At 40.9% G+C, this 26,851-nt stretch overlaps 1 protein-coding gene across 2 annotated transcripts in view; it reads left to right on the forward strand.

Moving 5' to 3' along the window:
* The window catches only part of AK5 (adenylate kinase 5), a 310,915-nt gene that overhangs the window by 216,248 nt on the left and 67,816 nt on the right, over positions 1-26,851 (forward strand). For both annotated transcript variants that reach the window (XM_030913359.1, XM_030913360.1), the window contains exons 9-10: positions 21,860-21,902; positions 24,862-24,906. In XM_030913359.1, the coding sequence (XP_030769219.1) occupies positions 21,860-21,902; positions 24,862-24,906 (88 nt within the window). The remainder of the gene's footprint in view (positions 1-21,859; positions 21,903-24,861; positions 24,907-26,851) is intronic.

A 26,851-nucleotide genomic window follows, 5' to 3' on the forward strand; every position in this document is an offset into this window, starting at 1 on the left:
TGGATTCCTCTGTGCACTGTCCTCCCAGCTCTCTGAACCCCAGCCTGACTGGCTTGCTTTCAGCTTCTCTAAGACGTGTGCTGCTCTTCCTGCAGCTCTTTGCATCCGCTGGTGCTCTTCCTGGGATTTGTTTGTCACTCCCCACCCATCCACCCTTCCTTTTCCTTCCCTTCCCTACTTGCCCAACTTAGAGTCTACTCCTCAGCCCAATCTAGATCAGAGCTCCTGTTTTAATTATCCTAGAACTCTATACTTCATATGCACCTGTGTTTAACATACATTTATTTATATCGTTACCTAATATCAGTTTGCTAGACACCAGGCTTCATGAGGAGAGGGACCATGTTTGTTAACCTGCCACTGCACCCCCGTCCTGGGCACAGTACCTGACAGATCAGGACAGATCATGCCCTCGAAACTGAATAAAGACCTCATTGATGTTAACTAGAGTGCACAGCAGAATTTGGCCCAAACCTAGTGACTTAGCCCATTTTGTGCTGCTGCAACAAAATGTCACAGACTAGGTGATTTATAAAAAGCGAAAATTTAATCCTCACAGTTCTGGAGTCTGGAAACCAAGATCAAGGTGCCAGCATCTGGTGAGGGCCTTTTTTGCTACATCCTCACATGTTGGAACACAGAAGGGCAGCAGAGAGCCCACATCCACAAGCCCTTTTTAAGAGGACTCTGCCCTCATGATCTAAACACCTCCCAGTGGTCCCCACCTTCTAACACTGTTGCACTGGGGATTCAGTTTTCAACACATGAGTTTTGGAGGGGACCAAAACATTCAAACCATAGCAACCATAGCACCCAGGGTAGGGATCTAGTGCTTTTGCCAACATACCACACTGCATTGCAGGTAGTAGAAATGAAAATATTTTCCATGTGGAAAGCAACATATAAATGCAAGACACTGAAATGTAAAGAAAATACAGTAGCTTCTATGGGACCACATTAACTTAGATGTGAACATGCATCAAGTTGTAACTCTCCCTGAATTGTAACATACTCCTGCATAGAAAAATCATATCAAATTGCCTCATTTATTCATTCATGGATAGGGAAAAATGCATGGAGTCTTTGGAGTTCAATCCCCTGGGTCAGGGTATCAGCTCTTTTACATACCAGGGGTGAGACGTTGGACCTTGTGTCTCTCCTCCCCCAAGCCTCCCTTTCTTTCCTTGTAAGGTAGAGGCTCCTGATTTTTCCTTCACAGGATTTCTGTGAACAGACTCACAACAATGAACACATTCACAACAAAGAGAAGTTCTCTTTCCACCCCACAGACTTCTGTTCTGTGCAGAGCCTGCTGCTCAGTAATAAGTAAAAAAAGAACAGGAAAAACACTTTGGAAATCCAAGGCTGATGATTTAGAAATGTGCTTTTGTGAAGCTGATGTTCAAAGGTAAAAACTGTTTTGAGCATAAAACATTTTATAGTCTACTTAGTTCTCATATGGTAATTTCGTACCTGATATTTTTCTAAAATATATACTAATGTGTCAAATCCATGGCATAATCTTCTCTGTATTTACTCCTCTTTAAGGCTTTTAATTCTTTGATTCTAGTACACAGAAAGAAAAACCATGAAGAGGCATTGATGATAAGTGTTGATTCCAGCCTATGAAATATTCCCACTGTCCTTTGAAGTTTTGGGTCTTTACAGCCTCGGGGAAGAAGGGGAGGAGGCTGCTCTGAATTCATACAGTATATCTGGGAGGACCAGCCCTGTCCTCTCTCAAGGTGGACTGGTTTCAGAAGCAGTCAGCCTGCCCTGCACTTACATCATCCCTTCCTCATCATCCCTCACCTGGTGCTCACAACAGTATCATCATGTAAGCACGAGAAAGGAATGGTTCCTCTATTATGAGCCAGTGAAGACCAAGACCAGCAGCAGCAGCTCCAGAATGTTTACAGGGGAGGGGCTTAATTGCTGGGGTAGGGTCACAGGGGGTCTTAGAGGACTGGCCTGAGGCCACTTTAGTACATCAAGCCCCTTGGCTTATCAATGGAGGCATGTTTATTTGAACTCTTGAGGGGGGATGGGAGACGTGGTTGCAGTGTCTGACTGACACCATTGAAGTGGCTTTTGCAAAAGCAGTGAAACTCTGCTTTGCTTCTTTTCCCTGTACTCTCTTTCCTTAATATTTAATATGGAAAAAATTGATAAACTTTCACCTCAAGTCAGGCCACTGCTAGCCCATATGGTGCTTTTGTGCACATTAGAAAAAGATCCCCCTCTTGGCAGACGCATCAGTGAGACACACAGGTTGGTGACTGGATTCAGTCCCTACTCAGCTCCTTAGCCAGGAATATTTGTGCAGTGCACAACTGTAGAGCTGTACCTGGCAGCCGTGCCTCAGAGGCAGGCCTGTGGCTTCAGGTCCCAGGAAAGGGCTGCCTTCACTCAGTGGCAAGGGTCCAGCCCTGGATTTTGAATTTCCCAGCTTTTAAGAGTTAACTCTCATGCTTGCTTTTCTGACCTGAGCCTCTTTCATTTCTGCTTTTGGCAGTTTTCTTTTTTCTGTACCACATTATATATGAAGGACTTTCAGAAGTAGAAAAGAGCAGGCCGGTTTCCTTGGTTCCTCCATCTATTTGTGTTTGGTACTTGATTGAATGTGTGCTTTTCCAGATGATGTCACCATGTCTTTAAATAGTCCTCAAATACTCTTTGCTAAAGGCTTTTCAAAAGACAGTAAAATGTTTCTCTTTACCTGCTTTGGAGCTTAGTACTGAGATTTTTAAGACAAACAGGAGCTATAAAGGCTGGCTTTTGAGTTCAACACATTTCCAGGAGGCACAGAACTCGACTAGGTCACTCAAAAAACCAACCTGGTAGCTGTCTTCTGCATTATCTTGGGGAAATTATAGCAGAGAGCCAAAATAGAAAGGGTAAAAGTCCTTGGGCTAAAGGATTTTCGGATATTGTTTCAAAGTAAGAAGTGCTGCATATTCAGTTAGCTGTTGCTGTGCCACTGCCTAGATCTTAGTGGCTTAAAACAACATCCATTTATTATTCCTCTTGGTTACTTTTGGAGGGAAGGAGGGTTGGCTGAGCAGTTCCACTGATCTAGACTGGGCTCAGTTGATCTCAGCTCACTCACACATCTGCAGTGGGATGGACAGTTTTGTGTGTCAACTTTGCTAAGCTATTGTACCCAGTTATTTAATCAAATACTAATCTAAGTGTTGCTGTGAAGGTGTTTTGTAGATTTGATTAACATCTACAATCAGTTGACTTTAAGTAAAGGAGAATTCCTCAGTAACCTGGGTGAGCCTCATCCAATTCATTGAAAAACCTTTAGAACAAGATTGAGGTTTCCCAAAGGAAGAAGGAATTCTGCCTGTGGCCCGCAGTGAGAGCTCTTGCCCAAGAGTTTCCAGCCTGCCCACCTGCCCTATGGATTTCAGACTTACCTAACCAGCACCTACAATTGTGTAAGCCAATTTCTTGCAATAATCTCATAGCTATAGACAGCGACATAAATAAACAACAGGTTCTGTATCTTTATAGAACCCTAACTAATCCATGTGGTCAGCTGCTGGGTCAGCCAGAGCCTTGCTGATCTGGGATGGCCTCAGCTGGGATGACCCAAACTCTGCTCCATGTGGTCCCTCATTCTCATGTCCTCATGGCAGTGGCAGGAGCCTAAGGGAGGAAATGGAAGCATGCAAGATACTTGAAGCATAGCCTTGGACTGTAACCTCTTGCTCATTCTATTGGCTGAACAGCAAGTAACAAGACTGGCACAGGTTAAAGGGTGGGGGGAAAATAATCACTTCTGGATGTGAGGATCTACAAAGTGACATTGTAGGGGGCATGAATGCAGGGAAAAGTGAACATCTGAGACTACAATTGTCATTGATCTGCCATAGGCAGTTTGGTACAATGGTGCAGGAAAGGACAAACATCAGAATGTTTTGTAACTTCCAATATGCCTTTTTCCTCTCCTTAAGGGAGTTAAAACTATGAAGTAAAATACTCATAGTTTTAATTTTCTCACTTACAGATAAAGGATAATGAAGCTTACTTTGTAGTGTTAGCATGAGAATAATGAGAGCTACAAAAGCATCTGTTGCACTACTTGTCAGGAGCTCAATAAATAATGCATCCCTGGCCAGGCGCAGTGGCTCACACCTGTATTCCCAGCACTTAGTGAAGCCAAGGCAGGAGGATCAATTGAGCTCAGGAGTTTGAGAGCAGCCTGGGCAACCTGGCAAAATCCTGTCTCCACAAAAAATACAAAAATCAGCCAGGCATGGTGGTATGTGCCTGTAATCCCAGCTACTCAGATGGCTGAGGTGGGAAGATCGCTTGAGCCTGGGAGGCAGAGGTTGCAGTGAGCTGAGATGATGCCACTGCACTCCAGCCTGGATGACAGAGTGAGACCCTCACTCAAATAATAATAATAATAATATTAGTAAGAACACATCTGTTTACCAGCAACCCTTGAGCATGTACTGCATGTAAGAATAAAGAAGACAAAATAAATTGGAGGCACAGGACTGGAAATTTATTTAAGTGTCTTTGTAGATTGATATTCATAGGCAAAAACTGTGTTCAATAGAAAATATTTGTTTGACAAATAGTTTAGTCTTATGTGGTAATTCCACCACAGTTTTGAATTTATAGGTAAAAATCACCTTATGACCACAAACACAACCCAGTCCCCATAATTTGTCTTCATGATTTTGAATTTTCTTATTTTATGGCACATTTAGAAGATATATATATATCTATATTATATACAGATATATATTTTTTTTGAGACAGAGTCTCACTCTGTGGCCCAGGCTGGAGTGCAGTGGCACGATCTTGGCTCACTGCAACCTCTGCCTCCCAGGTTCAAGCGATTCTCCTGCCTCAGCCTCCTGAGTACCTGGGACTACAGGTGTGTGTCACCGTGCCTGGCTAATTTTTTTGTATTTATAGTAGAGACACAGTTTTACCATGTTAGCCAGGATGGTCTCAATCTCCTGACCTCGTCATCTGCCCGCCTCAGCCTCCCAAAGTGCTGGGATTACAGGTGTGAGCCACAGCACTTGGCCTAGAAGATACATTTTTTAAAGTTGGTGCCCAGATTTTGGAATCAAGCAGACCTGAATTCAAACTCTATCTCACACACTTTCTAGCTCTGTGATTGAGGCACATCCCCTAAGCCCTAAGACACAGCTTTAGATCTGTAAAATGGGGATGGTAATACCTCCTTCAGTTGGCTTCTGTGGTAAGCAAATTAAATAATGTAAAGTAAATATAGTTATTGTTATTATAACCAGTATAGTATGATGATAGAAACATTCATTCAGGGTTTAGAGTGCACTGACATGCTTTCTGAATTGTTTCCACTGCCCATTTACTTCACTTCTTCATACTTTTCCCCACTGCAGTAGTACTGACCTTTATTAAACTAGCATATTGGGGCTGGTTAGAGACTTATCTTCTGCAACTGGAGTAGTATGGAGTTTGATCTAGAAACCATAGAACTTGTGGATCTTAAAGCCTATCCCCAAAGATTGCCAATGCAAAGGAAGTATCTGTCACTGGAGTGCCAAAAGACATATGGAATGCCACATAAGGTGGCATTAAAAGCCCACAGCAAATTACATTGGTAGTAATGAAGATAAAGTCATCATAATTAATAATGAAAAAGCAAGAATAGCAGCAAAATGCATCCTTCCTGAAAACTGTTAAGATTGCCAGTTTCAGTATGTGTACATATTCTGTAGGAGCATTGAACATTATCAGCCTTGTACAGCAGCCAGATTCTTAAGAAAATGCTGAATTGGAGTTCTCCAAAGCTCTACAAACATGCTGAGCTTAGGTTATGGATTCCAAATATTCTTAACCCTTAATAACTTATTTATTAGATTAATGATAAGTACCTTTTAAATGTAGGCCAAAATGAAATTCTATATACTCATACCAGTATTCACCCAAGAAAGGATTTTGCAGTTGTGCATAAGTTAAGCAGGATTCAGTGAACTTGCTGCCTGCCACCTGCAAGTAACCTAGCTAAAATTGTCATAAATAATTAAAAATGTTATTTTCTTCCTTACCCACATTTTAAAGGTAGATGATCCCAGAGTTGGTCCAGCAGAGACACAAGGTCACATGGGGCCTAGGCAGTTTCCCTATTTCCATCTGCCCTCCTTAACGCCTAGGGGATGCCTCCTTTTGTGGTTGCAGGGTGGCAGTGGTGGATCCAAATGTGGCATCTCACACAACCACTTGTAAAACCAGAATGGGAGAGTGAGGCTGATTCTCCCATGTGTGTCTCTCTTTTTTAATAGAGAAAACATCTTTCTCCCAAAGTCCCCCAAAATATTGCTTTTCACATCCTGTTGGCCCTGATTTTGTCACAGACCCATACCCATAATGCAAGGGAGGATGGAAATGCAAGGATGTGGCATTTTCTGCATCCAGAAAGAGAAGTGGGCTCTACCTGCAAGAAAAGAAGAGAGAGGAAGGGCCGGGCACAGTGGCTCACTCCTGTAATCCCAGGACTTTGGGAGGCCAAGGCAGGTGGATCACTTGAGCTCAGGAGTTCAAGAACAGCCTGGACAACATGATAAAACACCATCTCTACTAAAAATTAAAAAGTGTTTTAAAAGGCTGGGTATGGTGGCACATACCTGTGGTCCCAGTTACTGAGGAGGCTGAGGTGAGAGAATCACTTGACTCCAAGTAGCAGAGGTTGCAGTGAACTGAGATGATGCCACTGCACTCCAGCCTGGGTGACAGAGTGAGACCTTGTCTCAAAAAAAAAAAAAAAAAGGAAGACTGAGGAAGATTGGGCATCTAATAGTGTCTGCCAAAGAGGTCACTGAGGGAGGAGCAAGAAAGGACTCTGGAGCCACCCATTCCACCTTCCCCAGTAGTAGCCCCATTCATATCAGTCTTAGATGTTACACTTCCCTGTGAGATTTTGTTTGACCAAAAGCTTCCATGGATAAAATCATTTGCAAATCTTGATTTTGGCACACACTCAAATACCTAATATACTCAGTGACTCAAAACTGACTGCTCCCCATTCCATTCCCAGCACCTGGAACAGTTCCTAGCACGTAGTAGAAGTTTGTATGGATTTCCTATCATCACCATAGCAGATTGCCACAAACTTGGTGGATAGAAGAGCACACATTTACGATCTTATAGTTCTGGAAGTCAGGAGTCCCAAATAATTTTCACTGGGCTAAAATCAAGGTGTCAGCAAGATTGCAATTCTTCTGGAGGCTCTAGGGGGAAATCCATTTCCCTGCGTTTTTCAGATTCTAGTTGCCCACATCCCTTGGCTTGTGACTTCTTCCATCAGTGGCATCATTCTCACCTCTGCTTCTATCACCACCTCTCCTCTGACTCTGACCCTCTTGACTCTTTCTTAGAAGGACCCTTGTGATTGCATTGAGCCCACCCAGATCATCCAGGATGATCTCCCCATCTCAGGATCCTTAACTTATCCACATCTGCAAAATCCCTTTGGCCATGTAAGGTAACATACTCACAAGTTCCAAGTATTAGGACATGGACATCTTTGGTGGGGGTGGGAGGATTATTCTGTCTACCACAGAACTCAATAAATATTGGTTGAATTGTTGCATGAGCAGTAGAATCTCAGCATTGGGTTTTTTTGTTGTTGTCGGGGCGGGGAGTGTTTTGTTTGTTTTGTTTTGTTTGAGACAGGGTCTCACTCTGTTGCCCAGGCTGGAGTGCAGTGGTGTGATCACAGCTCACTGCAGCCTCAAATTCCTGGCCTCAAGCTATCCTCCCACCTCAGCCTCTCAAAATACTGGGATTACAGGCATGAGCCACCATGCCCAGCCTCAGAAGCTTCTTTAGACAGCACCTAATCTAACCTCCTACACAGTCTAAGAATCTCTTGACTGCCAGATAGTTATTCTGCCTCCACTTGAACACCTCTGGTGCTGGGATCTTCAAATCTACCCTTCCAGGATTGGACGGCTACAGACCTTAAACATTTAGACCTTTCTAAATGCCTATGCACTGATACTACTTCCGCCCTTCTTCCTTCTGGAGAAATCTACTGACTGTATCTTCTCTATCACTATTTTTACTGTATTTTGAAAAAAGAAACTGTCTTCTTCTTATATTCATCATTTACAAATCTTTACTTAGCACATCTCTGTTAGTCATTTGGGTGCAAAAAGATAAAAGACAGCCCCATCTTTGAGAAGGATTTTGGAAAGGCAAATTCTACACATACGCAGTTAAGTAGCAATACAATTAAATGAGATCATCTATGTAAAGTGCTTAGTGCTGTCCCTGGCATATAGCAAATGCTCTTGTTGCTGTTCTTACCACTCACACATGCTCTGAGCCAAATGGATTATTCACGGGGAGTTTGGTGAGGGTAAAGTGACTGCCAAAGGCTCAGGGAGGAGGGGAGGTGGAAGAAGGGGCAGAATGTAAACAAGCTCAGGGCAAATATATATATATCTGTATAGCTCTATATGGAGCCTTTATATATATATGGTACCTAACAAAAGTAAGAGACAAGCCAGTGTGCTCTGTAATTCCCAGTGACTGAAGCTCAGCTTTGCCATTTTATTTCTGTTTTACAAGGAATTAGAAAGCAAAGAGGTAAAGGTCAAATAACTCTCCTTGGCAAGACTAGTCAGACGTGACTTTATGGCCAACTTTAACTTTATATGAAATTAAAATGGGAACTTTGCCCCTTCCTTTAAACCACCAGCCTAACAAAGGTTTTCTTAACAATGGTGCCACATTTGGCATCTGAAGACAAGATCAAAGTGTTTCATAATCTTCTGGCAGAGAGTTGAGTTAAACACATATTTGAGATGATGAAAACAGGAACTTAGAGAAAAACAGTGAGAAAAATTTTTCTGTAAAATTTCTTATTAGAGACAGTAATATTGCAATTTATACATAAGAGAAGAAAAATACCATTTCTCCTAGAGAACTAGGTCCATTAAAGCAGTTTATATAGAGAAGCTGCAATTTAATACAACTGGAAAAAGGTTAGCCTAGCATCCACCACATTTTTTTGAACCCTGTTTACTCAGTTATACAAGTACTTTACAGCAAGCAGACCTCCAATTGTGTAGTTCAGTGAATGAGAAATGGGACTTGCTGTGGAATAAATTGTGGGGTGTAACTAAATTACATACCATTTCCCATATTTTTTTTCTTTCAAATTGCCCATTACTTTAAACCACTCAAAATTTCTCAAGGACCAGTCTCCCTTCTCCCTGGTGATAAAATGTAGTTATGTTTTTATTTTTCAATATTCTCCTGCTGAAGTAACAAGAGATTTCAAAACTTCATTCACAGTTTACCAGTAAAACCTGTAAAATTCATTTTAAGATCATTGGTTAAGCACGATCCAGCTTCAGCTCCACTTTTAGCAAATGAATCCGTCTTCATTTCTATTCATATGACACCAGGAGCATTTCTAACGATGCCCCTCCCTGCTCACCATACTCTGTCATCCTGCACTTGATACACGGATGTGTCATCTCACTCCACCCAGGTCAGCCGGAGGAAGGCAGAACTTGGACTTACGGAATCGGGAAGCCCGACCCACCAGGGCAACCTGCACAAGTTGCATAAGCTTTCTGAGCTTCAGTTTCCTCCTCTGAAAAATGGGAAACATCAAACTTCCCTACTTCCTAGTTTTTTTCTGAGATCAGATGAGATTGCACATGCTGAAAACACTCTAAGTGCTACTGAAAAAATAGTTCCAGTAATCATTTTTTAAAATTGTTTAATGTGTAAGATGTTTTGCTGTTTGAAAAAAAAAAAAGTATAAGGAAAGTGCAAAAAAAAATTCATTTTCAAGTAAAAAGATGGGGAAATAGCCTGATCTATTTTTGATTGTTCTTGTGTGTGTGTGTGTGTGTGTGTGTGTGTGTGTGTGTGTGTGTGTGTGTGTTCTGAGACAGGATCTCACTCTGTCATTGAGGCTAGAGTGTACCAGTGCAGTCATGGCTCACTGCAGCCTCAACCTCCTAGGCCCAAGTCATCCTCCAGCCTTAGCCTCCTGAGTAACTGGGACTACAGGCGCACACCACCTTGCCCAGCTAATTTTTTAAATTTTTTGTAGAGCAGGGTCTCACTATGTTGCCCAGGCTAGTCTCAAACTCCTGGGCTCAAATGACCCTCCCTCCTTGGCCTTCCAAAGTGCTGGGATTACAGATGTGAGCCACCACATCTGGCCTGGTTGTTCTTTTTTAAATTACTATTCCATCCTGTTAAGATTCTGCCCCTCAGTGAAGTGAACCCTTCCAAGAACTACAAGAAATTTTTTTGCTCCACCTGTATCCCCACCACCCTGCTATTACTTCCTGTAACCAGAGGGAAGTCACCAGACCAATTTAAATAGAAATCTAGGAAAATCCTCATATGCTAGCATTTCATGGTTCATGACTCTTCCAGAATTTGGGTTATTCTGTTTAGTATTCACTGAGGTAAGAAAAAATTAGAAGACTGCCCTTACATTATCTTAGAGACTAAGGAATCGCTGTTAAATCCTTTTTTTTTTTTTTTTTTTTTTTTTTTTTTGCGTTTTGAAGTTATCTGTATTCAGTGTCAGAAAAACAAAGTCTCCTTTTTTTTGCAGCATTCATTTGTGAATGTTAGAGCAAGAAATTAATCTTAACTGTAACATTTTAATGTCAAGTAAGCCCCTTTCTCGTAATCCCATTTGAAGTTATACACATTTTGCTACCATGAAACACACACGCTGGTTAATACAAACAAGTTACTCTGGACTGGGAAGACACCCCAAAATGACATATTACTTCCTTCTCCTTCTGAGGAAAACTTTAATTTTATGGCCTCCAAAAGCATTTTTAAAAACCAAAACTGTTTAAGGAAGGACAGTAGGCATATCTGAATACATGATTGTCATCTCCAAGAGCAGTAAGAGGATGCTGCTGAGGAAGAAGAGGTTAGTGTCAGAGAGCTGACTTCAAAGTTCAGCCCACCTCTTGTGCCGTGGGAAGCTCAGGCACATCCCCATCCTGTGGTCCCTCAGAATCTCTTTTTTTAATTTATTTATTTATTTATTTATTTATTTATTTATTTATTTATTTATTTTATTATACTTTAAGTTCTAGGGTACATGTGCATAACGTGCAGGTTTGTTACATATGTATACTTATGCCATGTTGGTGTGCTGCGCCCATCAACTCGTCAGCACCCATCAATTCATCATTTATATCATGTATAACTCCCCAATGCAATCCCTCCCCCCTCCCCCTCCCCATGATAGGCCCCAGTGTGTGATGTTCCCCTTCCCAAGTCCAAGTGATCTCATTGTTCAGTTCCCACCTATAAGTGAGAACATGCGGTGTTTGGTTTTCTCTTCTTGTGATAGTTTTCTAAGAATGATGGTTTCCAGCTGCATCCATGTCCCTACAAAGGACGCAAACTCATCCTTTTTTATGGCTGCATAGTATTCCATGGTGTATATGTGCCATATTTTCCTAATCCAGTCTGTCACAGATGGACATTTGGGTTGATTCCAAGTCTTTGCTATTGTGAATAGTGCCGCAATAAACATACGTGTGCATGTGTCTTTGTAGTAGAATAAATTATAATCCTTTGGGTATATACCCAGTAGTGGGATGGCTGGGTCATATGGTACATCTAGTTCTAGATCCTTGAGGAATTGTCATACTGTTTTCCATAATGGTTGAACTAGTTTACAATCCCACCAACAGTGTAAAAGTGTTCCTATTTCTCCACATCCTCTCCAACACCTGTTGTTTCCTGACTTTTTAATGATTGCCGTTCTAACTGGTGTGAGATGGTATCTCATTGTGGTTTTGATTTGCATTTCTCTGATGGCGAGTGATGATGAGCATTTTTTCATGTGTCTGTTGGCTGTATGAATGTCTTCTTTTGAGAAATGTCTGTTCATATCCTTTGCCCACTTTTGGATGGGGTTGTTTGTTTTTTTCTTGTATATTTGTTTGAGTTCTTTGTAGATTGTGGATATTAGCCCTTTGTCAGATGAGTAGATTGCAAAAATTTTCTCCCATTCTGTAGGTTGCCTGTTCACTCTGATGGTAGTTTCTTTTGCTGTGCAGAAGCTCTTTAGTTTAATTGGATCCCATTTGTCAATTTTGGCTTTTGCTGCCATTGCTTTTGGTGTTTTAGACATGAAGTCCTTGCCCATGCCTATGTCCTGAATGGTACTACCTAGATTTTCTTCTAGGGTTTTTATGGTATTAGGTCTAACATTTAAGTCTCTAATGCATCTTGAATTAATCTTCGTATAAGGAGTAAGGAAAGGATCCAGTTTCAGCTTTGTACTTATGGCTAGCCAATTTTCCCAGCACCATTTATTAAATAGGGAATCCTTTCCCCATTTCTTGTTTCTCTCAGGTTTGTCAAAGATCAGATGGCTGTAGATGTGTGGTATTATTTCTGAGGACTCTGTTCTGTTCCATTGGTCTATAGCTCTGTTTTGGTACCAGTACCATGCTGTTTTGGTTACTGTAGCCTTGTAGTAGAGTTTGAAGTCAGGTAGCGTGACGCCTCCAGCTTTGTCCTTTTGACTTAGGATTGTCTTGGCAATGCGGGCTCTTTTTTGGTTCCATATGAACTTTAAAGCAGTTTTTTCCAATTCTGTGAAGAAACTCATTGGTAGCTTGATGGGGATGGCATTGAATCTATAAATAACCTTGGGCAGTATGGCCATTTTCACGATATTGATTCTTCCTATCCATGAGCATGGTATGTTCTTCCATTTGTTTGTGTCCTGTTTGATTTCACTGAGCAGTGGTTTGTAGTTCTCCTTGAAGAGGTCCTTGACATCCCTTGTAAGTTGGATTCCTAGGTATTTTATTCTCTTTGAAGCAATTGTGAATGGAAGTTCATTCCTGATTTGGCTCTCTGCTTGTCTGTTACTGGTGTATAAGAATGCTTGTGATTTTTGCACATTAATTTTGTATCCTGAGACTTTGCTGAAGTTGCTTATCAGCTTACTGAGACAATGGGGTTTTCTAAATATACAATCATGTCATCTGCAAACAGGGACAATTTGACTTCTTCTTTTCCTAACTGAATACCCTTGATTTCTTTCTCTTGCCTGATTGCCCTAGCCAGAACTTCCAACACTATGTTGAATAGGAGTGGTAAGAGAGGGCATCCCTGTCTTGTGCCAGTTTTCAAAGGGAATTTTTCCACTTTTTGCCCATTCAGTATGATATTAACTGTGGGTTGGTCATAAATAGCTCTTATTATTTTGAGGTACGTTCCATCAATACCGAATTTATTGAGCGTTTTTAGCATGAAGGGCTGTTGAATTTTGTCAAAAGCCTTTTCTGCATCTATTGAGATAATCATGTGGTTCTTGTCTTTGGTTCTGTTTATATGCTGGATTACGTTTATTGATTTGCGAATGTTGAACCAGCCTTGCATCACAGGGATGAAGCCCACTTGATCATGGTGGATAAGCTTTTTGATGTGCTGCTGAATCCGATTTGCCAGTATTTTATTGAGGATTTTTGCATCGATGTTCATCAGGGATATTGGTCTAAAATTCTCTTTTTTTGTTGTGTCTCTGCCAGGCTTTGGTATCAGGATGATGTTGGCCTCATAAAATGAGTTAGGGAGGATTCCCTCTTTTTCTATTGATTGGAATAGTTTCAGAAGGAATGGTACCAGCTTCTCCTTGTACCTCTGGTAGAATTCAGCTGTGAATCCATCTGGTCCTGGACTTTTTTTGGTGGGTAGGCTATTAATTGTTGCCTCAATTTCAGAGCCTGCTATTGGTCTATTCAGGGATTCAACTTCTTCCTGGTTTAGTCTTGGGAGAGTGTAAGTGTCCAGGAAATTACCCATTTCTTCTAGATTTTCTAGTTGATTTGCATAGAGGTGTTTATAGTATTCTCTGATGGTAGTTTGTATTTCTGTGGGGTCGGTGGTGATATCCCCTTTATCATTTTTTATTGCGTCTATTTGATTCCTCTCTCTTTTCTTCTTTATTAGTCTTGCTAGTGGTCTGTCAATTTTGTTGATCTTTTCAAAAAACCAACTCCTGGATTCATTGATTTTTTGGAGGGTTTTTTGTGTCTCTATCTCCTTCAGTTCTGCTCTGATCTTAGTTATTTCTTGCCTTCTGCTAGCTTTTGAATGTGTTTGCTCTTGCCTCTCTAGTTCTTTTAATTGTGATGTTAGAGTGTCAATTTTAGATCTTTCCTGCTTTCTCTTGTGGGCATTTAGTGCTATAAATTTCCCTCTACACACTGCTTTAAATGTGTCCCAGAGATTCTGGTATGTTGTATCTTTGTTCTCATTGGTTTCAAAGAACATCTTTATTTCTGCTTTCATTTCGTTATGTACCCAGTAGTCATTCAGGAGCAGGTTGTTCAGTTTCCATGTAGTTGAGTGGTTTTGAGTGAGTTTCTTAGTCCTGAGTTCTAGTTTGATTGCACTGTGGTCTGAGAGACAGTTTGTTATAATTTCTGTTCTTTTACATTTGCTGAGGAGTGCTTTACTTCCAATTATGTGGTCAATTTTGGAATAAGTGCAATGTGGTGCTGAGAAGAATGTATATTCTGTTGATTTGGGGTGGAGAGTTCTATAGATGTCTATTAGGTCCGCTTGGTGCAGAGATGAGTTCAATTCCTGGATATCCTTGTTAACTTTCTGTCTCGTTGATCTGTCTAATGTTGACAGTGGAGTGTTGAAGTCTCCCATTATTATTGTATGGGAGTCTAAGTCTCTTTGTAAGTCTCTAAGGACTTGCTTTATGAATCTTGGTGCTCCTGTATTGGGTGCATATATATTTAGGATAGTTAGCTCTTCCTGTTGAATTGATCCCTTTACCATTATGTAATGGCCTTGTCTCTTTTGATCTTTGATGGTTTAAAGTCTGTTTTATCAGAGACTAGGATTGCAAACCCTGCTTTTTTGTTCTCCATTTGCTTGGTAGATCTTCCTCCATCCCTTTATTTTGAGCCTATGTATGTCTCTGCATGTGAGTTGGGTCTCCTGAATACAGCAGACTGATGGGTCTTGACTCTTTATCCAGTTTTCCAGTCTGTGTCTTTTAATTGGAGCATTTAGTCCATTAACATTTAAGGTTAATATTGTTCTGTGTGAACTTGATCCAGCCATTATGATATTAACTGGTTATTTTGCTCGTTAGTTGATGCAGTTTCTTCCTAGCCTCGATGGTCTTTACATTTTGGCATGTTTTTGCAATGGCTGGTACCGGTTGTTCCTTTCCATGTTTAGGGCTTCCTTCAGGGTCTCTTGTAAGGCGGGCCTGGCGGTGACAAAATCTCTAAGCATTTGCTTATCTGTAAAGGATTTTATTTCTCCTTCACTGATGAAACTTAGTTTGCCTGGATATGAAATTCTGGGTTGAAAATTCTTTTCTTTAAGAACGTTGAATATTGGCCCCCACTCTCTTCTGGCTTGTAGAGTTTCTGCCAAGAGATCTGCTGTTAGTCTGATGGGCTTCCCTTTGTGGGTAACCCGACCTTTCTCTCTGGCTGCCCTTAAGATTTTTTCCTTCATTTCAACTTTGGTGAATCTGGCAATTATGTGTCTTGGAGTTGCTCTTCTTGAGCAGTATCTTTGTGGCATTCTCTGTATTTCCTGAATTTGAATGTTGGCCTGCCCTACTAGGTTGGGGAAGTTCTCCTGGATGATATCCTCAAGAGTGTTTTCCAACTTGGTTCCATTTTCCCCCTCACTTTCAGGCACCCCAATCAGACGTAGATTTGGTCTTTTTACATAATCCCATACTTCTTGCAGGCTTTGTTCATTTCTTTTTCTTCTTTTTTCTTTTGGTTTCTCTTCTCGCTTCATTTCATTCATTTGATCCTCAATCGCTGATACTCTTTCTTCCAGTTGATCGAGTCGGTTACTGAAGCTTGTGCATTTGTCACGTATTTCTCGTGTCATGGTTTTCATCTCTGTCATTTCATTTATGACCTTCTCTGCATTAATTAGTCTAGCTGTCAATTCTTCCACTCTTTTTTCAAGATTTTTCGTTTCTTTGCGCTGGGTACGTAATTCCTCCTTTAGCTCTGAGAAGTTTGATGGACTGAAGCCTTCTTCTCTCATCTCGTCAAAGTCATTCTCTGACCAGCTTTGATCCGTTGCTGGCGATGGGCTGCGCTCCTTTGCAGGGGGAGATGCGCTCTTATTTTTTGAATTTCCAGCTTTTCTGCCCTGCTTCTTCCCCATCTTTGTGGTTTTATCTGTCTCTGGTCTTTGATGATGGTGATGTACTGATGGGGTTTTGGTATAGGTGTCCTTCCTGTTTGATAGTTTTCCTTCTGACAGTCAGGACCCTCAGCTATAGGTCTTTTGGAGATTGCTTGAGGTCCACTCCAGACCCTGTTTGCCTGGGTATCAGCAGCAGAGGTTGCAGAAGATAGAATATTGCTGAACAGCGAGTGTACCTGTCTGATTCTTACTTTGGAAGCTTCATCTCAGGGGTGTACTCCACCCTGTGAGGTGTGGGGTGTCAGACTGCCCCTAGTGGGGGATGTCTCCCAGTTAGGCTACTCAGGGGTCAGGGACCCACTTGAGCAGGCAGTCTGTCCGTTCTCAGATCTCAACCTCCGTGTTGGGAGATCCACTGATCTCTTCAAAGCTGTCAGACAGAGTCGTTCGCGTCTGCACAGGCCTCTGCTGCTTCCCCTGTTGTTTTTTAGCTGTGCCCTGTCCCCAGAGGTGGAGTCTACAGAGACAGGCAGGTTTCCTTGAGCCCAGAATCTCAACTACAGGTTCCTCATCCATGAGGTTGCAGGGGGAGTCCAGTGAGATCGTGTCTGCAAACAGGCTTTCAAGCTGAAAAACATTATTTCAATGTCAGCTTCTTATGGTGAGGTGATTTGTGATATGGTCTGACTCTGTGTCCCCACCCAAATCTCATCTTGTCCCATAATTCCCACATGTTATGGGAGGGACCAGGTGGGAGATGATTGAATCATGGAGGCGGGTCTTTCCTTTGCTGTTCTCATGATAGTGAACGGATCTCAGGAGATCTGATGGTTTTAAAAATGGGAGTTTCTTTGCACAAGCTCTCCTTCCCTGCTGCCATCCATTTAAGATATGACTTGCTCCTCCTTCCCTTCTGCCATAATTGTGAAGGTTCCCCAGCCACATGGGACCATGAGTTCTCCATTAAACCTCTTTCCTTTGTAAGTTGCCCAATCTCAGGTATGTTTTTATCAGCTGTGTGAAAACAGACTAATACAATCTACTGTGACAATGCCACAGAAATTGGTTCTGTCACCAGGGGCAGTCACTATGCTGTAATCAAAGCCAGTTGAAGAAGATAGTTTCTTAAAATTGGTGAACCCATCTGTGAAACTAAGTTGTTCTATTTTGATCTACCTCATTTAAAATTCAATAATTCAAGGAAATGGGAACGACTAGACATGCATATCTTAAGGTGGTGATGATAGGCACCCTGATCCTAAAGGAAAGCACAGACATATACCCCAATTAGCCACTCTAACAATAGTACCAGAACCCAGTCTTGCAAAACTAGTTTTTTTTGTGTACACACCTACACAGGGAAATAAGTTTGAATGTGGGTTCCTTTTGCCCTCCTAATGGGTCTTGATTGACTGGAAGATGAGGGATAGAGACCAAAGCAAGTCTGTAATCCAAATCTGCAGTTTCCCATAGCCACTAATCCTACTTTGAGGTTGTAAATGTGTGCCTTCAATAGAATTCTAGATTTCTCCTCATCAATTACCAACATATTACCCAATCTATAGCATCAAAATGATGTAGCAACCTGAAATTGTCTTTTTTTTTTTTTTTTTTTTTTTTTTTTTGAGGCAGAGTTTTGCTCTTGTTGCCCAGGCTGGAGTGCAGTGGCACAATCTCAGCTCACCGCAACCTCCGCCTCTCAGGTTCAAGGGATTCTCCTGCCTCAGCTTCCCGAGTACCTGGGATCACATGCCTGGCTAATTTTTGTATTTTTAGTAGAGACGGGGTTTCTCCATGTTGATCAGGCTGGTCTTGAACTCCCAACCTCAGGTGATCCACCCGCCTCAGCCTCCCAAAGTGCTGGGATTACAGGCGTGAGCCCCCGCGCCCGGCCTGAAACTGTCTGGTGTTAATGGGCTTGCTGCAGCTTCTCCCACCTTAACCATATTAATCACAGCATTGCAGGCTGTGCCTTGGCCCCATACTTGTGAGTCATAAAAGGCATTTACATCAAATCTGTGACTATATTTATACTCTCTCTTTCTGTCAGTTCAGAAGATTTAGTATCCCACTTCATGAACCTCAAAACCTAGTTTAATACTATGGAAAGTCACCTATGTCTCACTGTGCACACAAAGCCTAACTCCATAATTCAGACTTAAGGTGACAAAGGGCGGACTAGATGGAGCCTCAACACAGAAAAAGGCCGGAACGCAAAGAGTCACCCACAGACACTCAGAGTGGTGGCTAATGGGTTGAGTCTTCATTAGCCTCAACCCATCAAGTGATGCCTCATTGAAGAGGAAGTTCCAAGGTGACTGGGCATAAACACCTTATCAGGCTACAGTCTTTGCCTCCTTGTCCAAGTGGCATTCTGAAATTCATGCCTTTCATGCAGAACACACCCAACATTTGAAAAGTAACAAGATTTAGTGCTTACAGGGGCTGTTTGGTATCTTTTTCACCAAAACCAGAAGTGTTTCCCATTCACCCCGAGTGTGTGTGTGTGTGTGTGTGTGTGTGTGTGTGTGTGTGTGTGTATAAGATACCAGATTAATTTTGTTTACAAAATATTCACATTGGAACCATGAGGTTTATTGAGAGTCCCTGGAAAATTACACCCTCCAAGCAAACATCTCATTCACCTGGGCTTTCATATCAGTGCACCGCATTCCTGGTGAGAGTTGATGAGAGGTGCATCTCTGTCCCAGCAACCTGTTCACTGTTGATGAATTAATGAAAATAAACCTGGGACTCATGTGAAGCATTTGAGCAAGTGTAATAGAAGGCTGTGAATAAGAGCTATGGATACAAATAGGTCAGACTCAAGAAGCCCGGCAGAGGTCAGATGGCCCCTTTTACAGTGGGATGCACTGTTTTGGGAATTCAGATTAACCACGATCAGACTCCCCAGACATGATAGCCATATACAAGAGAGATCTAATGCAGCCCAGCCTATAAGGTGGGTGTAAGTCTGATCATCTAACAGTAATACTAACAATTGAGGGAGAGGACTCCATGGTTTCCTCTCCACATTACCTAGATATATTGAATAGCTGTTTGACAAACAAGCAGATTTAGATTAAACGGCCCTTTTCCAGGAAATACTCTTGAGCCTCTTCTATGCAGCTGCACCTTAGGTAAACTTATTAATTGCTTCAAATAGGTCCCTGTCTTAAATCCAAAATTCCCTGAGAATTTGGGAACTCCTCAAGGTCCCTGTCTTGAGGAGTAATTGATATTTTTCCCCTAGAAGCAGAGCCTGAGATGAGAAGTCTCATGCAAGTGCATTATTAGGGAGCCCTCTGAGGAGAAGCCGGATAGGGCAGGGGTAAGGATGTGGTCCTGGCTCCATCCTATCTTCAGCCTGAGACCACAGTGAGCTCTGGGGTCCAGCTTGCACCATGGATTCATCCCATCTTCAGGCAGGGAGCCAGACTGCAGTGGGCCCTTAGCAGCAGTTTGGTGGATGGGTGCCTGGCCAGGTAAGCAGAGGGGAGGGGATGCCCCTACACTGATGAGACCAAATCCATAGGAGCCATGCAGAGTGGCAAAAGAAGTGGTTCTCATCCCATCCTGACTTCACTAAGGACATGATGGCATGGTCGTGGGCCCCTCGCATGACCTCTCTGAACATCAGTTTCCTCATCCGTAAAATGGAAGAGTGGATGGCAGGGTTGGATTAGGTGATCTCTAAACTCCAAGCTCTGAATTGCGATAATTTCAACAAGGGAAGTGGTGGAGAGGCTTGTTGAGGAATAACTGATGTTTTTTCTATTCACAGAAGAGAATTCATTAATGTAAATATGTCCCTGAATGACCACTCCATTAAAAGCTCTTCTCTTACCTGGAATGGCACTGAATGCACAGGCAACTCTAAGAGATGGGCAGTAAAATTTCCCTGAAGGCATATATTCTAAACAGGATGGCAAGAATCTGTCTTTAAATCAAGTGTTTTGAGGGCAGTTTACCTCAAGAGAGGGTTAATACAACCAGACAACCTCATTTAACTGACCCAGGCATCAAAAGAGGCAAGAGGCTGATGTAAAGCAAAGCCAGAGGCTGTCCCTTCAAAATGGTACAACCTCTATGGGGAGCAGTTTGGCAAAATTCTATCAAAATTATAAATACATTTACTCTTTGACCATGCGGTCCCCTCTCTTGAAATTTAGCCTGCAGTATGAAATGATATTTATGCAAATTTACTCACTATGCCACTTTTTCCAAAAAAAAAGTCCAAGACTGGAAACTACTCACTGATCCATCAATAAAGAACTAATTAACAGCAATTATGGTACCATACATACAATAGAATACTGTGCAACTGACATTGTTTGGTACTGAGACCATTCTGTACTTATATGGAAATTTCTCCAGGATACACTGATCAGAGAAAAAGCAAATGGAGGAGGAATGTATTATAGAATAGTATTATATCATAAACACATATGTATATATTTAAAAAAGCATAATTCTTTTATATAAGATATGGAGATCATAATATCTATTTATGTTCACATGTATCCCTGGATGTCTAGAAGTCATTTTTGTGTACCTTAAGAACAATCTGTATAAGTGGTTACCTATAAGGGTTGACAGAGTGGAGAAATGATACAGATGAAGACAGAGGTGAGAGTGAGAGTTCTCACCTAGTGCCTTTTTATAAAATTTTCTTCTGAATTTTTTTCCAAACACCATGGGCCACTCCATAAGGAAGACAGCATCTGTTTGATTAAAAAACAAAATGAAAAATTTAAAGGTAGGCATCAATAAAAACTGATCACCCCAACTTCCTTTATTTCATGCTTTGGTTCGGGGATTGGCAAGTTATGGCTGAATAGTTGCCCTGTAGGGGACGGGCACGGTGGCTCACGTCTATAATCCCAGCACTTTGAAAGGCCGAGGTAGGCAGATCACTTGAGGTCAGGAGTTTGAGACCAGCCTGGCCAACATGGTGAAACCCTGTCTCTACTAAAAATACAAAAATTAGCCCAGCACGGTGGCACATGCCTGTACTCCCAGCTACTGGGGAGGCTGAGGCCCAACTTGTTTGAACCCAGGAAGTGGAGGTTGCAGTGAGCCGAGATTGCACCACTGTGCTCCAGTCTGGGCAACAGGGCGAGACTATGTCTCACAAAAAAAAAAAAAAAAAAAGTAGTTGCTACAGGAGAACAGGAGACACAGTGGCTCACGATGATGAAAGTAGTTACTATCTGGCCCTTTATAGAAAATGATTGCCAACCCCAGCTTTAAAATCTGGAGTTACTCACAAAACAGCTGTGATCACACCTACTAGTAAGCTTCTGATATCAAAGGATTTTGTCTTCTTGAAGTCAGCCTTCCTGTCCACAGATAGCTTTTGCACTTAAAAACAAAACAAAACAAAACAAAAAACAGTGAGATACTGTACTGGTTAAGAAGAGAGCATGCACTCAGGACAGATGACCAGGTTTAATTTTGAGCTCTGTTCCTCACTACCCTGTCACCTCTGGCAAGTTAACTTTAGAATTCATTAATTTTAGAATTCTCAGCGTCTTTGTCTGTAAAATGTTGTCCCTCATAAAATTGTTTGGAAATGCCTCCCTCTTACAGTTGTTTGGAAGTTCAAGTATGCCAGTGTTGCCAAGGAGTTCAGCACAATAACTGCTGTTATTATTATCTAATATTGTGATTTTTTTAACAGGGTGATGACCAGTTAAATGTATTTGGAGAGGACACCATGGAAGGTGAGTTTTCCTTACTGATCAGATCAAAGGTGTCATTACAGTAACTTTGACCATGCCTTTTTAATTAAACATCAACTTAAGAAATAAAATATTAACAGCATCACTTTTCCCTTAGCCAGGGAGCATGATTAAGAGTAGAACTCTTTGGGTCTCTCCTGCCTCCATCCATGTAAAGAACCAAAGGGGTGCATTACTAACAGATGCATTTCCTAACTGCCCAGAGAACAGGACTCCGGAGAGGCTCAGCGAAAAGAGGATGCTCTACTGAAATATCTTTGAAACATGCTTAACACCAGGTCCCCACTGGAAGATTCAAGTATATAATAGCATCCAAAGCTCTTCCACAAGTCCTGCAGTAAAAGCAGTTGTTAAACTTTAATTCAACATTCTTTAAACATAATTGAAACACAAAAGCCTTTTTCCTGCATGGTAGTTACTGTTCTGCCTGTACCTTTGGGACCCAACCTATCCTACACCAGGATTATACTGCTTTGTAATTTTTGTCATACTAAAAGTTTTGCAAATGGCCTGGTGCAGTGGCTCACACCTGTAATCCCAGCACTTTGGAAGGCCAAGGCAGGTGGATCACTTGAGGTCGGGAATTCAAGACCAGCCTGGCCAATATGGTGAAACCCTGTGTCTATTAAAAACACAAAACAATTTAGAAAGGCATGGTGGTGCACACCTGTAATCCCAGTTATTCAGGAGGCTGAGGCAGGAGAATTGCTTGAACCCAAGACGATGAGGTTTCAGTGAGCCAAGGTTGCATCACTGCACTCCAGCCTGGGTGACAGAGTGAGACTACATCTCAAAAAAAAAAAAAAAAAAAGTCTTGGAAAAAGTAAAAATTCCATCCATAACTAGCTATGCAAGTAACTGAAAATAGATATGATTATGTGAATTTAGGACTATCCAAAAAAGAAAAGGTTCATAATTGTCCTAAGTAAAAATACCTTCTAACATTTCTACACTGTAATAAAAGTTATAATATAAGTCATGGAAATATATTTATAGTATTGATTCTAAACACATATAAGTAAGTGAGTTGGCTTTTTAAATAACCCCAGCTCTAATCCTGCATAGATCCATGAGCACAAGGTGGTAAGTAAAGTGTCATCTGATGATAATGGCAGGAGCAGTATGTGAAAATCACAGTCACCAAATGACATCATGGTGATTCATGAGGAGAGGTACAAATATATGAGCCATAACTTAGCTGTCACTTAGCTAAGTGCAAATAATCAACTTGGTCTCAACTGGGTAGGGGATGACTGATTGCCTAATAAATTTTCCCTTTTATTCTAGTTATAAAATTAACACATACTGTAGAAATTTTTTCAGGTATAAAATAAGAGCCATTTAAAATCTTATGACGTATAAATGATCATGGTTAATGTTTTGGTACATTTCATTCCAATGCATTGCCTATATATCTATTTTTACATAGTTGAGAATGCATATGTATATATAAGTATCTCCAAATGTTTTGTATATATCATAACATAAACATGTTCCCATGTCATTAAAAAACTATATACTTAATTTGTAATGACTACATTAGATGAATGTCATGTATCATCATTAATTTTAAAATAACTATTTTTGAAAACTGAAATAGGATACAATCATACCCCAAAAAATCAAAATAATAACCAGGGTCATTTTCCTGGATTGCAAATAGACTCAGAGTTCCTCAGCTTCGTAAACACTAACTCACAGGCTGGAGAACCTGAGCTGACCATCTGGTCCCACATGTTAGGAACACCAGTGTATCTGCCTTTAATAGAAAACTCCAAACAATATAAGGTGTTTCCTGTCACCATGGGTTATTCTGTAAGGAGACTGGATTTGATTTAAAAATTCATTTTGTTTGTTTGCTTTTTGTTATGGAAACCATATGGTTTCAACGATCCCAAACTTACTTCTGTCCTCTGTTTCCAGCTCTTTCTCAGCTCTTTGTTCCCAACCCAAATCATCATGCCCCATGCTCTCTCTTTCTCAGGTAGAGCTGGGACTTCACTCAGCTAATTGTGAATTCCTACAAAATGTGGTATTGTGCATATAAATGAACTACCCCAATTTCACTAAAAAATGTTTCCTGACTGTCAGAATAATGATCTAACTTTCAAAAGTAGTTATCTACAGAAAATATGAACTGTTGTTACTCAGATAGATTTATTTTAAAAGGAAATTTTATATCACTACCTTAAATGGAAAATAACAATTTGCTCTAAGCAGAAACTATGTTTAAAAATATTATTTTCCAGATACTCTACTTGTGTTTTAACCATCTGTATTAAAAGGAAGCTTAGCAAATGTTTTAAACATGAAATAACACCGAACTGAGATACTTAGGATGATTTAAAAGTAATTTTTTAAAATAGTTTTCTTTGTGATTCATGCTATTTAATGACATAAATTTTTGCCACCAAAAGTTGATCATGCATGTTAAAATAAAAATACCTTACCAGGATAGGGAAATAAGACTGATATGGCCAGGGTGCGGTGCTCACGCCTATAATCCCAGCACTTTGGGAGGCCAAGGCAGGGGGATCACTTGAGACCAGGAGTTCAACACCAGCCTGGCCAACATGGTGAAACCCCCGCTCTACTAAAAATACAAAAAGTAGTCAGGTGTGGTGGCATGCCTGTAATCCCAGCTATTCGGGAGCCTGAGACAGGAGAATGGCTTGAACCTGGGAGGTGGAAGTTGCGGTGAGTCAGGATAAAGACACTGCACTCTAGCCTGGGCAACAGAGTGAGACCGTCTCACAAACAAACAAAAAGACTGAAATGGTCATTGGTGCTTACTAATTGTAGCCTGTTCACACATTTATTCAACTTCAAGCCTTTGTTATCAAATAAAACTACAAGATTTGGGTTTTTACATAACATGAGTAAAACCAGGGCTTCAATACAGTTTTTCTTGCCAATAACTTAAGTTATTTTTATTTTGAAGGTTTCATGGAAGATTTGAGAAAGTGTAAAATTATTTTCATGATTGGTGAGTAGCAGCCCTTGCATTTTCTAACAATACAATTGCTAATAATAAGAATTTGGTAGTGAAAAAGACTATTTATTTCTCACCCTATTTTGAAGTCTTTTTGGTCAAAATAGCACCCCAAGTTTTCCAGGTTCTTTCTTTCATGTATGCAGTTTTATATTGCTTTGGGATTTGTATCTTTTCAGCATGGGAAAAGCAGGACTTGAAAGAATGTCAGACTTCTGAGTTTAGCTCTACAGTAACAAAGTGCATTAAAAGGGTAAGAGGTTGTCATGGGTTAAAATCTAACACACATGTTTTCTGTTTGAACACTGACCCTCTCCTTCCTAAACTGAATGCATCAGTTGCCACATGTTCAAATATACCTCAATAGCCAGACCCTGTATTCTACACAGCAAACAGAAAAAACTGTCTAATTTGCTCTTTGCTCTAGTACAGTGAAACTTATTGATGGATTAATTGTGGGAGAAAATGTGTTTGAGGTCTACCAACATTTTCTGAGCACCCACTATGCTCAATTAATCCTTATACAATCCCATTACCTAGTCCATTCCTATTACATATCTATTATATAGACAAGAAAACTGAGAGACTCAGGAAAGTTAAGGAACTTGTCCAAGGTTATGAAGCTAATGGTGTGTGAGAGCCAGATTTCCAGTTTTCCTCATGGAAATAAAGGGAATTGGTTGTGCCGTAGTTAAAAATGCACAAAAAAGGACAAATATTATCCTTTCAAAACTTAGTACTTTTTCCTGTAATCATTCAAGGGCCTCAAAAAATTAGCACACCTACCTGTACATTTTCCAGAAAATGTCTATTTATATTCAGAAATAGTGAAAAGGTCCACACCTCCTCAATGAGTGGGAAAGGAATGGTTGTCAACACTACAGAAATATAATCAGATAAACTTAGATTCTTGCAAGTTAAAATCAGAATGCCTCCTTGGAAATCTCTGAGTAAAGTTCCCTCATTATTAGATGAGGAAACTGAGGCCCAGGGAAGTTAAGGGGTCTGATCACAGTCATTCCATTAACTGGTAGCAGGGAGGGGACCAGGGTCGCTGACTGAAATTCCTCACTCCAGGCTTCTCCCTCCTCCACACACAACTCAGTTGTGTTGGTTGTTAACCTGAATGCAAACTGTCTCACACATTCCGCCATCTGACACATGCTTATTAAATATTGAACCCCGCTGGGTAGTGAGGATTCACCGAGCTGCCATCTTAGATGAAGAGAATAATGGATATATCATTAACCTTGAAAAGTATTAGGAAGGAACCAAAGAGCTGAAATAGGGAACAGCCTGGGTCAAGTGTTCGGAGTAAAATTAGGTGATTACTTTAGAGAGGGTGACTAGGGAAGGCTTCCCTAAGAACGTAACATTTAAGCAGAGAGAGAAAAGGAGAGATGAGCCCAGTGAAGGGATGAATGGGAGGTGAGAGGAGGCAAAGAGAACAGTGTGTGTCAAGCAGTGGGAATTGTTGAGACCTGCCTTAGGTCCATTTGTCATCTGCTTACCTCTAGTTGACCTTAACCTTGGGAACTGGATGGACTCTTCCTACACTTAGTTTATGTTTTTTTCAGAAAGTAAAACTTTGTTGCTTATATCTCTTATTGAAGAGTAGCCCAATGTCATAATTTCAAAGGAAAATCAGTTGTGCTATAGATTACTAAAATTCCCTTTTCCACATAAATTTTAATAATCAATTTTCTTGGCATCCAGACCATACACAGAGTCTTATATTTTCTATTCAATTTTTATATTAGGAGCCACGTTAGGAAAAGGGGAGACCCTTTAAACTTGACAGCTAGGAATTCAAAGTAGGAGCCTGTATTAGTCAGAGTTCTCTAGAGGGAAGGAACTAATAGAATACATCTATACATATAGGAATTTATTAAATATTAACTTACGTGATCACAAGGTCCCACAATAGGTTGTCTGCAAG

This window comes from Rhinopithecus roxellana, chromosome 12 (genome assembly GCF_007565055.1).
Source record: "Rhinopithecus roxellana isolate Shanxi Qingling chromosome 12, ASM756505v1, whole genome shotgun sequence".
Classification (NCBI taxonomy): domain Eukaryota; kingdom Metazoa; phylum Chordata; class Mammalia; order Primates; family Cercopithecidae; genus Rhinopithecus; species Rhinopithecus roxellana.